At 42.8% G+C, this 14,573-nt stretch overlaps 1 protein-coding gene across 1 annotated transcript; it reads left to right on the top strand.

The window, feature by feature from the left end:
* Positions 1 to 567: 567 nt before the first annotated feature.
* Positions 568 to 6,189, top strand: LOC109749379 (arginine-specific demethylase JMJ20). The gene is made up of 9 exons (XM_020308342.4): positions 568 to 939; positions 1,033 to 1,191; positions 1,793 to 1,955; positions 2,088 to 2,205; positions 2,984 to 3,053; positions 3,128 to 3,208; positions 5,311 to 5,367; positions 5,441 to 5,552; positions 5,643 to 6,189. The coding sequence occupies exons 1-9, from the start codon at positions 688 to 690 to the stop codon at positions 6,128 to 6,130; spliced, it is 1,500 nt and encodes a 499-aa protein (XP_020163931.1). The 5' UTR covers positions 568 to 687; the 3' UTR covers positions 6,131 to 6,189.
* The last annotated feature ends 8,384 nt before the right edge of the window (positions 6,190 to 14,573 follow it).

Here is a 14,573-nt window from a genome sequence, read left to right as displayed (position 1 = left end):
ACACTACACTCAGCAACATCCATGGCTGCTCTACTAGCACCTAACCCTAACCCTAACTCTAGGTGGCAAAGAAAAACTTACCATAAGTCCCATGTCCATGCTGACGACCTCGCACTCCTCCTCGGAGCTCGTTTCCTCGTCGTTCCAGGAAGGCATTGCGGCAAGGAGGTCGACGGCGACCGGCGGCGAGCTCGTACTGGAGCAGGGGAGTGGGAGTAGGGGAGTGAGAGCGAGCAGGAGAGAGTGAGCGAGCAGGGTGCGCCCGACCGACCGAGGGGGTATTTACCCAGTTCCGACCGAACCGGCCTGCCTAACGGCCGTCAACGGCCGCGTCGTGAGCGCGCATGGCCACGTGGGCTGACAGGTGGGTCCAGGCGGTCAGGAAAACGGTTAAATCGCTAGTCACCGCGGGTTTGGATTTTTTGAAACAGCACCCCGCGCGACTGGTAGCTTTCTAAGAAAAATTAAAAAGTGGTAGTTTTTTGAAACCCTAGCCTAGCCTGTAAACTAGTAGTTTTATACTGTTTACTCCGTCTTACATCATGGCGGCTTTATGCGCTCGTGGCAGTCCACGGTCAGATCAGGCAAAACGGGGTAGTGTCCTTAAAGTGGCCGGGCGGTGGCAGGCGAAGCACGTCGTACCATAACCAGAGACCGAACTCACATTGTGAGGTCCGTGCTTCCTCGATGGACCAGATGGACGGCGGTGGCGCCGGCAGGCGGGTGAAGGTGGTAGGGAAGGTAGAGAGGCTCGACGGGCAGTCGCTGACCTACTCCGAGTTCGTCGACCGCTTCATGAAGCCGAACCTCCCCGTCGTCCTGACGGGCCTCACCTCCTCCTGGCCATCCTGCGAGGACTGGACGTTCGCCGGCCCCGACGACCGCCGCCGCCCCAACCTCCCCTTTTTCGCGCAAAACTTCTCCTCTCCTCGCGTTCAGGCACCCACCAGCTGACCTTCCCCTCTTGTGCGAGTCCTCGTTTCACTAGCCAGATGAATCATTTTAGATTTATCATCGTTGTTGATTTCGCAGGTTGCCGACTGTTCCGCCAGGGAGTACACGGACCACAAGCGGCTAGAGATGTCCATGCAGGAATTCGTGGACCATTGGGTTAGGAATTCGAATACTGTTTCAAGCAGCGGTCATGGTGAAGCTTCCTCGCTTTACCTGAAGGATTGGCATTTTGTTAAAGTATGTCCTGATTCCAGAGTATACTCTGCTCTCTATGCTTATTTGCTATTGAATTTATGGTACCCTCGTTAATGACTGATACCTAGAAAGTCTGTAACGTTAAGTTATTATATGAATTTCTTCACTTCTTGTTCAAACATCTTATGATAATAGTGTATTGTTGCTATGACTACCCAAAATCAATAACATCAAAGCCATGGTGGGGTTGATGCTGCAATAGCTGTGCAAAAATATTAGCGGTGTGACAAACTAGAATTTGTGTTGCTATTTGTTTGAGTTGCCAGTGATTAGCAGTCATCTCCAGCATAACTCATTAACACTTGTTCGGATTTAAAATCGCCCTTTTGCTGCCACATTTTGTGTGCTGAACTGCAACACTGTTTTCAATACCAATTGTCTACTGATTTGGTAGTTGTTTAGATTAGATTGCATCATTGAATGCCTTTTTTTGGATGGTATGTGCATATGTCTGCTCATAAGATTGAGATCCAGCTCTCTGCTATCTCAAACATTTGAATTCATCCTACCCTTTTCTTTCTTGAAGCTGACATTTCATCTTCTGCTCTATGTGGTTATATTGCATCTTGTCTTGATCTTCCAGGAGTACCCTGATTATGTCGCATACACCACACCACCGTTCTTCGTCGATGATTGGCTCAACATGTATCTTGACAGTCATCCCATGCATAGAGATTCTGACATTGCCAACTACAAAAATGAAGTAAACTGTGATGACTATCGATTTGTTTACATTGGAGCAAAAGGTAACTTCTATTTTTTTAAATCCTGTTCTATTCCATGCTTTACGAAATTGGGATTCTGTGCTTCTGTAAGCTATCCTATGTTACAGGTGAATGTATCATCACTCATAATTATAACTGTGATTTGATGTTTAGGAACTTGGACCCCTCTTCATGCTGATGTTTTTAGGTCATACAGCTGGTCAGCAAATGTGTGTGGGAGAAAACTATGGCTCTTTCTGGCACCATCGCAGAGTCATCTTATATTTGATAGGTAATTTTAACCTGGGCACTCCTTATGCATTATATTCTATGGGGCTATTCCGACATGGAATTAGCATCAGACATGAACAGAACACATAACCTCCATGAGATTTCGAGCTGCCAATAAGAGGAAAACTAATTCACTGCATACTCCTGGACCCTGTTCCTCATTAGCTGATTAACTCAGAAGTTAGAAATACTAGTGACTCCAATTTTTTTCTTCTGTGTTCTGTGATGCTACATAGTGCAATGATGGCAACTCACTCTTTACTTGGTTGAGTTGTCTCTGATCAGCAATATTATGAATTACGAATTTGTTGGCCCTCTATACAAAGGTAATGGTGTATTATATGCTTGTTTGTTTTTCATGCAACTTATGCCTACTCTTATGGTTTATCATATATTTGTTTTTCACCAAAAGAAACTTAAATTAAAACAAGGGTAATTTATTTTGCAAATAACGACCTTGTACATTCAATTAATAGTCACAACTTCCGGTCGGAGTTTAACAGCCTCAGCTGGGTCATTCCAGATGGATGTTAAGTTCTAAAGCGTATGACCTTATTTCTGTTTCAAGGATTTCATGGCATCTGTTGTCTAACTTGTTTTAAGAATGAATTGATTTTGGGTATTTGTGTTGGCGTAATTTTTCAGTACAGTTTCTTGGTAATTGATTTCTGTATGCCAATTGAGGTTACCTTGGCATTTGATGACATTTTGTCAACTCTGGGCTGTCTATTTGTTCTAGTCGTAATACTTTGCATTGTTACTCAATCAGTAATTTGTAGGAACCTACGATCATCGGTTTATGACATAAATGAAGATGTTTCTGAAAAGCAGTTTCCTGAATTCAATAAGGTACCCCCTCCGACCCCCTGTGCGTCTTGGTAGTAACCACGGCGTGTACTCATGTTATTAAGCTTCTTTTGTAGGCTGAATGGATAGAGTGTATTCAAGAGCAGAATGAAATCATTTTTGTGCCCAGTGGGTGGTACCACCAAGTCTATAATCTGGTAAATGTTTCCATCTTCACCGAGTGTTTATGCATTTGTTATTTAATATGTAAGGTTCAATGTTACTAACTTGCTAACTTGCTATGTTATGCAAGCTGATATATATCCTTATTGGATTACATCTGTATGGCAAATGAGAACAACCTTAAGCATATGAGTGCGAGAAGTAGAAATCCTGATCATTGGATCAGATCCGGGTTGCTAAGATTTGGACACTAAAAGCAGTTGACACATCCTTGGGTTATTGGGTAGTTATGCTTAATTCTACATTTACTCTCACTCCTTTCAGTCATCCAGTGTAAGCAATCTGTCTTGGTATTATGGTATATGTCATCACATTTGTCCGAGAATAGTGGATTGCCCCCGCGTCGTCTCCTGGCTACACGGGAGGCCATCCATCGCGTTGCCACAGCCGTCCTCCCGGCGCCCCTCCTGCCTCGCTGCCGCTTGAGGCCCTGCCGGCAAAGCCGGGCGGGTCCGAGGACGGCGGTGGCGGGGCGTTCTCCTGGCTTGCCTTCTTTCTCCCGGCATGGGGCCTGTACGGCCATGGCGGCTGGGTTCCTTGGCTGGATTCTATGGGAGACTGTGGAGCTGGTGCAAGGCGTGCTTCGGCGGGCGGCTGGCATGGGTCGGCGGCGGTGGGGTGGCCTTAATTCATGGTGGATGGCTGGTGGCTGGCGTGCACGAGGCAGCGACTGATCTGAAGCGGCAGTGTTCTCGGGCGACGCAGCGCGAGGCAACATGGCTAGGGAGCAATTTTGTCTAACATCCTCCGCCGAGATCTGATGCTCCCGAGACTGCTGGCCCAAAGGCGGCTAGGCTGCGGCGATGGAGGTCCGTGGTGTCGATCTTGCGGCTAGCGGCAGCTGCGCTTTGCGTGGACAATGTTAATCTGCCATTCGTGCTCCGGCTTCGACCACATCGGCCTCTGGACCGACGGGCCTGGGTATGGCTCTCTCCGGTGAGGTGGTAGTCAGCGATGGTGTCTTCCGCTGTTAGAGTTGGTCCTTGGCGACTACTATGACCTGCGGCGGCGGACTCGTTGCGGATTGTGATGCCCATTGAAAGGTATTCATGAGGGTTCATCTCTCCAAACCCGGTGGCTGACCTCAGTAAGGAGATGCAAACTATAGATGACGACTTGACGCAGAGGGATGGTTGTGCGGCAGTGGCGCAGCCGCTGGGACCGCGGAAAAGTGGTGGCGACAACACATAAGTGACGTCAATGGAGGTGCTACGCAAGCACCCGGCATCGAGTTCCGGGGCGAACGCCTAGGTCTCTGTGATGGATATACCTGGCAATGACGATGTTTTATGTCGTTACCTTGTTGAAGGCATTGCTCGGATAAGCTCGGATGCGTTCTTCAGGGTGAAAACCTAGATCTGACCTTTGATGGTTGGATCCGGTGACGACGGCGCTTCAGCGTCGCTCCCTTCTTGAAGGCGTTACCATTGAAGAATCTCGTCGTCCATGTGGTGTCATGAGATGGTTGGTGCAGATATGGCAATTTCTGTAGTTTGCCGATCGTGGATCGGATTGCTTTAGGTTTTCTTTTTTCCTAGCCATGCATAGCTTGCATCCTACCTATACAGAGGCCGGGTGTGTGCTCAATATGTTCTGTATCCTTTTGATGCTCCATTTTGAGCAAATAAAATCCACCCTTTGTCGAAAAAAAATATCATCACATTTTGATCCACTTGGGAATTTCTGATTCTGCTATTTTAGACGTGGTTTCTACCAGATACGCCCTGCATAGCTGGAACTGGTGCAGTTATTCCTTGTTATAACTTTTGATATTCTTAACTTGTACCAAAAGAGCTTCAATCATATGAATCTGTCCCATGTGACATTAAAAATCATGAAACGAGTGACTGTTGACATCATGAACGACCATATGCTCTTATTAACTAATTTATTGACATCATGTTAGGAGCACGTATCAGTAACATTGGTGTAGCTTGCTCTGGGTGACCTTTAATATATCAATGCAGTGACTCGTATTATTCTTACACCTCCTCTGTTTTACATTCTATTGCTTTCTAATCAACATTTGTGAACTGCAAGCTGCTTATTTCTTTTGCTCCTCCCCCATTTGCTGCAGGAGGATACTATATCTATCAACCATAATTGGTTCAATGCCTACAACCTTCATTGGGTGGTGAGTAGACGTGTATATGTCAAGTTAATTTCACAGACTAACATAATTCTTGCTAAAGAGTACAAATTCACAGTGGAACTTGCTTCATGAAGACCACAAAGTTGCAAAAGAGTATATTGAAGACATCCGCGATATATGTGATAATTTTGAGGCGCTTTGTCAACGCAACTTGGCAGCAAATACAGGTAAGATTCTAATGTGTGGATTAATCACCTGAACAATCAAATGGCGTGTTTACCTTCTCTGCTAACATGCTGTTGTTTTTCTTTTTTCAGGCATGAACTTCTATGATTTCTTCATTTTTATCACACGGTTTGTTTTGGCCAATGTAATTGAGCTTTACCATGTCCAAAAGCCCGAGGATGCTAAAGTCAATTCACCAGAAGCCACTCACCATTATGTGTATAACCTTATGCAAATTCGGGAAGTTGCATCTAAAATGATTTCTGCAGAGGCTTTCAGTATTGAGAATCTTTGTGTTATCTCGGAAGGAAATCGGAGTGCTATGTCAGATGTTACAAAAATATTAAAAGACGATGGCTTCAGAAGGCTATGGATGACATTGTCCGAGGCGTATGAATGCATTCGCAGGGGGCAAAGAATTTTGTACAAAGTGAGGTATTTGAATCAGAAAGGCTGTTTGTCGGTGACCTGTTTGAAATCTTATTGTAATGTTGTTGATCGCATTACTTTTTTTATGCGTGTAATTCGTGGACCTGAGGATCTGGTGAGGTTAATTGATACTGCTCTACCCGAGAGATAATTGTAAGCGCATAATGCGCGCACTTCCATGCATTTATCATGACTGTTGGATTTTCATAACCAGGACTATGCGGGGACTTAGACTAGTCACAATGGGTAGTAACTTAGACTAGTAACATGCATGTTACTAGTCTATGTTACTACCTCCATAGTGGGTAGTAACATATGTGTTGTGTCATGCATCACTTCATTTATTACGTTGTAGACTCATCTTTTCTTGATATGTGTGATGTTATAGTAACTAGCTATGTTACCACATGCCTCTCTTTCTTCGTTAATTACATGCCACATTATCTATTTTTCCTAGATAAATGTGATGTTACCACCTATGTTACTCCCACTGTGGGTAGTCTTAGACTAGTCACAGTGGGAGTAACTTGACTAGTAACATCACACATTTTAATATAAGATTGCTTATGTGGCAGCTAATTAATAAGGAGAGAGGGGTTTGTGGTAACTTAGCTAGTTACTGTAACATCACACATTTCAAGACATAATGAGTCTAATCTAATAAATGAACTCTTTCATGAGGCAAGTTACTACTGTATGTTACTCCCCACTGTGAGCAGTCTGACATAACCAGCCCATTTTGGAAGGACTACGCGGGGCTCCATGGCATCCCCATTGGTTATCTTTATGGTTTGCCTAAAAAAAACTTTATGGTTCTTAGAGCATCTTCAATAGGTGACGTATCTTTGTCACACAAAAGTAGTTTTACATCACCCAATAGTGTATTATACATCACCTCGAGCATTTTTGCTTCAACCGATGATGTAAATTGCACACGATCATTGCATACATTTTTTAATAAAGGATGTTTTATTACTTAAAAGGTTTAAGCATTACACCTGGCCTCTGTATAATTGAGATGCACACAACCATAACCAATATCAAGTTCCAAACAAATTGAAAAAGGCAGAATACAAGTATCATGTGGAGATTGTATAACGTAGCCGTAGGAAGGCCAATTCATGTTGGGTAAAAATATCCTTCATTGTAGCCTCCAAGCATGTACACACCTTCGTAAACAGGTCTCGATACTCCACGGTTGCTTCCTTGATGGTTTTGGTAATTCATGTCAACATACATATTATTGGACTAACATTTTCATCTAGTGTATTTCAGAAAAGTTAAACATTGGCATGACAAGGATAGGTGATTGTGGACCCCCTTCAAAATGCTAAGGACATGGATTGGCAAAAGCTTCAATCCTCTACATTTTTCGTTAAGTGATCCAAGATCACATTGAGTTCATAGGAAAGCCAATACTATTAAAAGGAGATGAGGTTTTGATCATGACTTAGTTGCTCAAGTGCTTGAAGATATTGCTCCAAAACCCTCAACCATTTTCTCCAAATCCTATTTGTCCAAACCCTAAAAGTCCAACTCGGTCCCATCGAATCCTATACACTCGGACCCACCGAGTTGATCCTAGACAGAGCCACAGCCAAACCCTAACAAAATGGTCCTACCAAAATGACGTTCGGTCCCATCGAAATGAGGTGACCAAGTTTCTGTAACCCTTTCACACCTTTTCGGAATTACCGAGTTGGTTTGGTCGGAACTACCGAAATGAGGTCTCGCTTAGGTCATCACACATCGGTTTCATCGAGTTGTTCCATTTGGTCTCACCGAGACACCCAATGTTCGAATCTTTTACACAGGTCGGTCTCATCGAATTTTTTGTTTCAGTGTCATCGAGTTGAGTCAAAAGGTTGTAACGGTTGGACTCTTGGTGAAGGCTATTTATACCCCTCCACCCCACTCACTCGAAGAGAGAGCCATCAGAATGAAACTACACTTCCACCATTCATTTTCTGAGAGAAAACCACCTACTCATGTGTTGAGATCAAGGCATTGAATCCAACCATTTGAACCTTGATTTCTAGCCTCCCCAGAGTTGCTTTCCATTCTAACCCTTCTCCTACCCAAGCCAAATCTTTGAGAGAGTGATTGAGTGTTGAGGAGACTATCATTTGAAGCACAATAGCAATGAGTTCATCATCAACAACACCCTCTATTACCTTTTGAAGTGTGGTGTCTCCTAGATTGGTTAGGTGTCACTTAGGAGCCTCCAAGATCATGTTGAGTTGAACCAAGGAGTTTGTAAAGGGAAGCAGACCGCCTACTTCGTGAAGATCTACCCTGAGTGAGACTAGTCCTTCATGGACGTAAGCCATGATGGAATAGACAAGATTGCTTCTTCGTGGACCCTTCATGGGTGGAGCCCTTTGCGGACTCGCGCAGCCATTACCTTCCATGGGTTGAAGTCTCCATCAACATGGACGTACGATAGCACCACCTATCGGAACAATGCCAAAAATCAATGTGTCTTCATTGCTTTGATCTTCCCATCTCTACCCCTTTAATTTCCGCACATTTGCATGTTGCATTATTTCCGCTGCTCTATCTCTAGATATGCATGTGTAGAAAGTGTTGGTTGTATCTTAACTACCGTCAAAATCTCCCTAAACTTCAAGAAAACTAAAAACTGCACCTTTGGTTTGTTAAATGTCTATTCACCCCCTCTAGACCTATCTTCTCGATCCTACAATTGCTATCAGAGCTTTTGTCTCCATTGCCTTGGTTTAATCACCATTGGAGGAAGATGGATGTGTCTACGTTGGGGAGTCTTAGATGTAAAGTGCCTATTCTTAATGGAGAGTATTATAATTCTTGGACGAATGAAATGCTTGATATCTTTGATGAATTTAACTTGAGCAAGTATATTCATAGCCCTTATGTGCCTCCTATTGATCCCTTGCACCCCACTCATGAAGAAGAAATTGACATGCTTCGTAATCTTAGAACCGTCAATCTTATCATTCGAGGATTACCTAAAATTGTGCTTGTCCGTATGCAAAACTTTGTGTGTGCCTATACTTTGCGGATGGACTTGGAAATGTGCTGTCCCAGTTACTCAATAAAGAACCTTGATGAGATCCTTCATAAAACTATTGATTTTCATAAGATGAGGCCGAGTGATCCTAAATTTGATGATTGTCTAACCTCGTGCGTGCTAAAGGTGATGTTAGAACCATTAGCGATATCATAATAGAAGCCATTAAAATTCATAATCTTGAACATTTTCATAATCATGGAACTAATGAATCCATTGCCCTAGGTGATGATCATATACATGTTGATGATGACAACGTTGAACATGGCTATTATGACGGGGATGAAGAGTTTGACATCGAATATGAGAAGACTATGAGAAATCTTAGTATCATGGCAAATCTTCGAGATTACATGGTCGGAGGAAAGCAATGGATTCTTGATAGTGGATGCACTGATCACATGACTGGAGATAGAGACATGCTTTGTGAGCTTGCTAAGAATGATGGTCCACGCAAGTATGTGACTTTTGGAGACAACTCCAAGGGTAAGGTACTTGGCCTTGGTAAGGTGGCCATATCCAATGATAGCTCCATTCAAAATGTTATGCTTGTTGAATCTCTTGGATACAATCTTCTTTCGGTATATAGACTAGCTGACTTTGGTTACAATGTTCTATTTACCGAAGTAGGTTGCCAAGTGTTTCGTCAAGATAATTATAATATGGTCTTTACTGCCATTCATAAAGGTGACCTATACATTGTTGACTTCACTAAGAGAGCCCAACCTCGTACATGTCTTATTGAAAAATCTTCTAAAGGTTGGTTATGGCATATACGGCTAGGACACTTTGGCATGTGAAATCTTGGTAAACTTGTTAAAGGAGATCATATTCTTGGTGTTAAATACGTTATATTTGACAAGGATAGACTTTGTAGTGCTTGCCAAGCAGGAAAACAACTTGCAGGAAGTCATCCCGTGAAGAACATCATGACCACAAGGAGACCACTTGAGCTACTTCATACGGATTTCTTTGGTCCCAATGCTTACAGGAGCCTTGGTGGTAACCCTTTCAGCTAGGTCATAATTGATGATTTTTCCAGATTTACGTGGGTGTTTTTCCTCGATGAAAAATCACAGGTACAAAAGATCTTCAAGAACTTCACTAGGAAGGCCCAAAATCAATTTGAGGTGAATATCAAGAAGGTTCGGAGCGATAACGGGACGGAGTTCAAGAACGCCAATGTGGATACTTTTCTTGACGAAGAAGGTATCTCACATGAGTTCTCGACTACGTACACACCTCAACAAAATGGAGTTGTTGATAGGAAAAATCGTACCCTTATCGAGATGGCAAGAACGATGGTAGGTGAATACAAGATGCCAAGACACTTTTGAGCGGAAGCGGTTGCGACGGCTTGTCATGCTACAATTCGACTTTATCTTCACAAGATTCTTGGTAAAACGACATACGAGTTACTCACCGGTAACAAGCCACTTGTTGGATAGTTTCGAGTATTTTGCTCAAAGTGTTACATTCTTGATAAGTATCGGCCTCAAAATATGCTCCTAAATCCCATGAAGTTTTCTACTTGGTTACGGATCAAACTCTCACACATACCGTATCTACAACAACTTCACCCGAGAAGTTGAAGACACGGTAGATGTGAACTTTGATGAATCTAACGGCTCGCAAGTCGAGCAATTGCCAATTTGTAACATCCTCAAATTTTGAATTTTCGAATGTTAATTATTTAAATAAGATTATTTATAACTTGTGTGCGATGTTTGCTCTTAGTTAATTTGACTAGGATTTAAAATTGTGGAGTTTTTTGAATATTGAAATGAGAGATAATAAAAGGAATTTACAAACTATTCATTTTGGATTTCATTTGTATTTTATTATTAGAAACAAATCCAACTAAAAAATAAAAGATAAATGAGAGAAGGTAATATGACTCCTTCAATCTAAAGGGGTTGGGAAATGTTTAAATTTATTTTGATATGTTTTTTGGATTTAAAAATATTTTTAGAATTATAAGGTTTATAAAGTATTATATGTATTTTAGTTAAGTTTTTGAGTTGGAAAAATGTTCACTATTATCTCTATTAGTATATATAGTTTTTAGAAACTTATTTTTTAAAAGTAATAGGGTACTTATATATATATATATTATATGCTATATTCCATAAACCAACGTCACTATTCACTTGGGCCACAACAAAATAGCCCACTCCTAATTCTCGCCTGCGCGCGCAGCGCAGTGCGACGTGCCGTTTTCAGTAGGCCAGCCCACCTCACCGAAGTTGTTCTAAAAAAACCTCACCGAAGCGGTATGCCCGCATCACCGTTGACGTCATCCACGCGATCCCACATGTCTGCCTCTCCACTTCTCCTCTACCTATGACAGTGGGAGCCGCCCGTCATCTCGTACCTCGCCACGGTCTCTTTCTCAACCACAACAGAGCATACACAATCAAAGCAAACTCCATGATTCGCGCAAGGCGATACCCCTTCCCCAGTATGAGGCCACCGAGCGACTGCTCCCAACCCCCTCGTCCGATTCCCACAATCGCCGCTCCAGATCCCCACCTATTTCGTGCTCGCCGACCTTGAGAAGATCTGCCGCAGAGCCAAACTCCGGCGAGCAAATCGGCCAATTCCGCGTCACCTTATGCAAATTCGGGACGGTGCATCTAAAATGATTTCTGCAGAGGCTTTCAGTATTGAGAATCTTTGTGTTATCTCGGAAGGAAATCAAAGTGCTATGTCATATGTTACAAAAATATTAAAAGATGATGGCTTCAGAAGGCTATGGATGACATTGTCCGAGGCATATGAATGCATTCGCAGGGGGCAAATAATTTTGTACAAATTGAGGTATTTAAATTAGAAAAGCCGTTTGTCGGTGACCTGTTCAAAATCTGATTGTAATGTTGTTGACCGGAATACTTTTTTTATGCGTGAAACTCGTGGACTTGAGGATCTGGTGAGGTTAATTGATACTGCTCTACCCGAGAAATAATTGTAAGCGCATAATGCGTGCGTAAACTTCCATGCATTTATCACGACCGTTGGATTTTCATAACCAGAAGGACTATGCGGGATTTTCATAACCAGCCCATTTTGGAAGGACTACGCGGGGCGCCATGGCATCCCCATTGGTTATGTTTATGGTTTGCCTAAAAAAAATTAATGGTTCTTAGAGCATCTCTAACAGGTGACGGATCTTGGTCACACAAAAGTAGTTCTACATCACCCAATAATGTATTATACATCACCTCGAGCATTTTTGCTTCAACTGATGTTGTAAATTGCACACGATAATTACATACAATTTTTTTGGATAAAGGATTCTTATTACTTAAAAGATTTAAGCATTACACCCGGCCTCTGCATAACTGAGACACACACAGCCATAACCAAGATCAAGTTTTTTTTGAAGAAAGGCAGAATACAAGTAATCACAGGGAGACTGTATAACGTAGCCGTAGGAGGACCAATTCAAAGATCATGCTGTCATCCATGTCGGGTAAAAGTATCCTTCTATGTAGTTTCCATGCGTGTACACACCTTCGTAAATAGGTCTCGATTCTCCACAAGTTGTAGAGACGACGATAAATGGAGCGTTGCTACTAGTGAGCTGAGTTGGGATTTTCTCGAAGAGGAGAGGATGAAGCAGTATAGTAGAGATAAGTATTTTCCTTAGTTAAGACCAAGGTTATCAATCCAGTAGGAAAACCACACAGAACCTCGTTAGCAGCACCTGCACACACAAAAGCAAATACTTGCACCCAACGCATATAAGGGGGTTGTCAATCCCCTCGGCGGTTAGTTGCAAGGATTAAATCTCGTAGTGGTAGATAATAAGATAAATTGCAAAAAAAAATGAATAAAAGTGCAGCAAGGCATTTTTGTGTTTTTATATATGATAAAAGTAGACCCGACACTGGGACACGTCGGTGCTATACAAACGGTTTTTAACCCCTTTCCGCGACGGCATTTGGAACCGTCGCCAAGTGAGTGTGGGCGATAGGGGGTCCTTCCCACACGACCCAGAAACCGTCGAGGATAGGGAGCCAAGATGCATATACAGTACTCCTACTCGTTTGTGCTCGCATTGCCATCACAGTCGGTATTCTGTGGTGCTACGTTTACGATGCGCGACCCATCACAAACGGTTCACTATTATAGAACATGTATGATAAGCATACAATCACACACATTCTCTTGTCCCAAAACGTATGCGATAACTAATTAAGAATATTAGCTAATCGTCGTACGAGTGTCGGATAGGATTACGAAACGATGAACCGTCGTAACATCGTCGTACACGACAACTATCGCACACGCTATTCTGTGGTGCAACGTTTACGATGCATACTTCATCAGAAACAGTTCATGGTTGCGAATCGTGTACGATAAGGCAACTATCATTTAGTTCTTCTATGACCAAACGTTTGCGATGTGCACAACATCACAAACAGTCCATAATTTCGAAGCGTGTGTGATAAGGTGACTGTCACAAACATTTAATAAGAAAGAACTGTGTGCAATGTTGTTGTTAATCGCACACGTTTTTTCTTGGCTGGTCGCGTGTGCAGTGGAGATTGATCGCACACGTAGGGGATCCTAAAAACGTGTCTGATCTCCACGTCTATCGCAGACGTTTCGCTTTCGCCAACCGTGTGCAGTGTAATCCCTAATCAATCCCTAATTTTAAAATCATATGTTTTGAATTTGATAGTAGGCAATCACTTATTTCATATCCAACCGTGTTTATTACAAATATAGGTTCAACCACGAATGCATAATTCGATGCACAGGTACATATACTGAAGAACTACAGAAGCACCAAGTAAAGAATGATGAACCACAGTTGTACTAAAGACTGTAAAGAGAGAGGCGAAAGACGTTCTGGTTGCTGGAGAAGGCGAAGCAGAATGCCCATATTGTGCCCTCCTCCATGCGTAATGCGCGCACGACTCTAGGCCAACCCCTTGTGATGGTTGCCCGTCCATCCTTCACTGTCTTCATCACGACTTCCTGATGCTCATTGTAGTCTGGATGAAATACTTTAACCTTCATTGTGTGTCCACCAATCATGTACTTTGCGAGGTAATCTTGAGTGAACTGCTTCGGGAACCACTGCGAACGAAAAAGATTCTGACATTGTTGTCTAACAACTCATTATGGGCAGTAAAAAAAGAAGGCTGCAAAGTTTGTAGTTACCATCCTAAAGCTCACTGTTGTGTTGGATAGAGCATAAACAAATAATTTGCTTGCCACCATTCGTATCTTTTTGCTAATAATCCTTATCAGTTTCCTCACTTGATGCTTGTTCATGAATATCTCATTGCCCCATACGCAAAAAGGATCGATGCGTGGATCCTTGCCAAGGGCATATGTACCTGCAAGCAAGAAGTCAATATTAGAAGCTAACAAGTGTACAGGCCTGGATCTATATGCACTACATTTATGAAACGACGGGGGGAGTACAAGCCGAGGGATTAAGCTAACCTCGTCGGAAAATGGTGGCCACTCCCGTTGTTGTCCTGCATAAGTAGTGGAAAGGCATGATAAGTACAACAACCTTAACATCAAA

The sequence above is a fragment of the Aegilops tauschii genome, chromosome 3 (genome assembly GCF_002575655.3).
Source record: "Aegilops tauschii subsp. strangulata cultivar AL8/78 chromosome 3, Aet v6.0, whole genome shotgun sequence".
In the NCBI taxonomy this organism is placed as follows: Eukaryota; Viridiplantae; Streptophyta; class Magnoliopsida; order Poales; family Poaceae; genus Aegilops; species Aegilops tauschii.
This window is presented reverse-complemented; position numbering and strand designations above follow the sequence as displayed.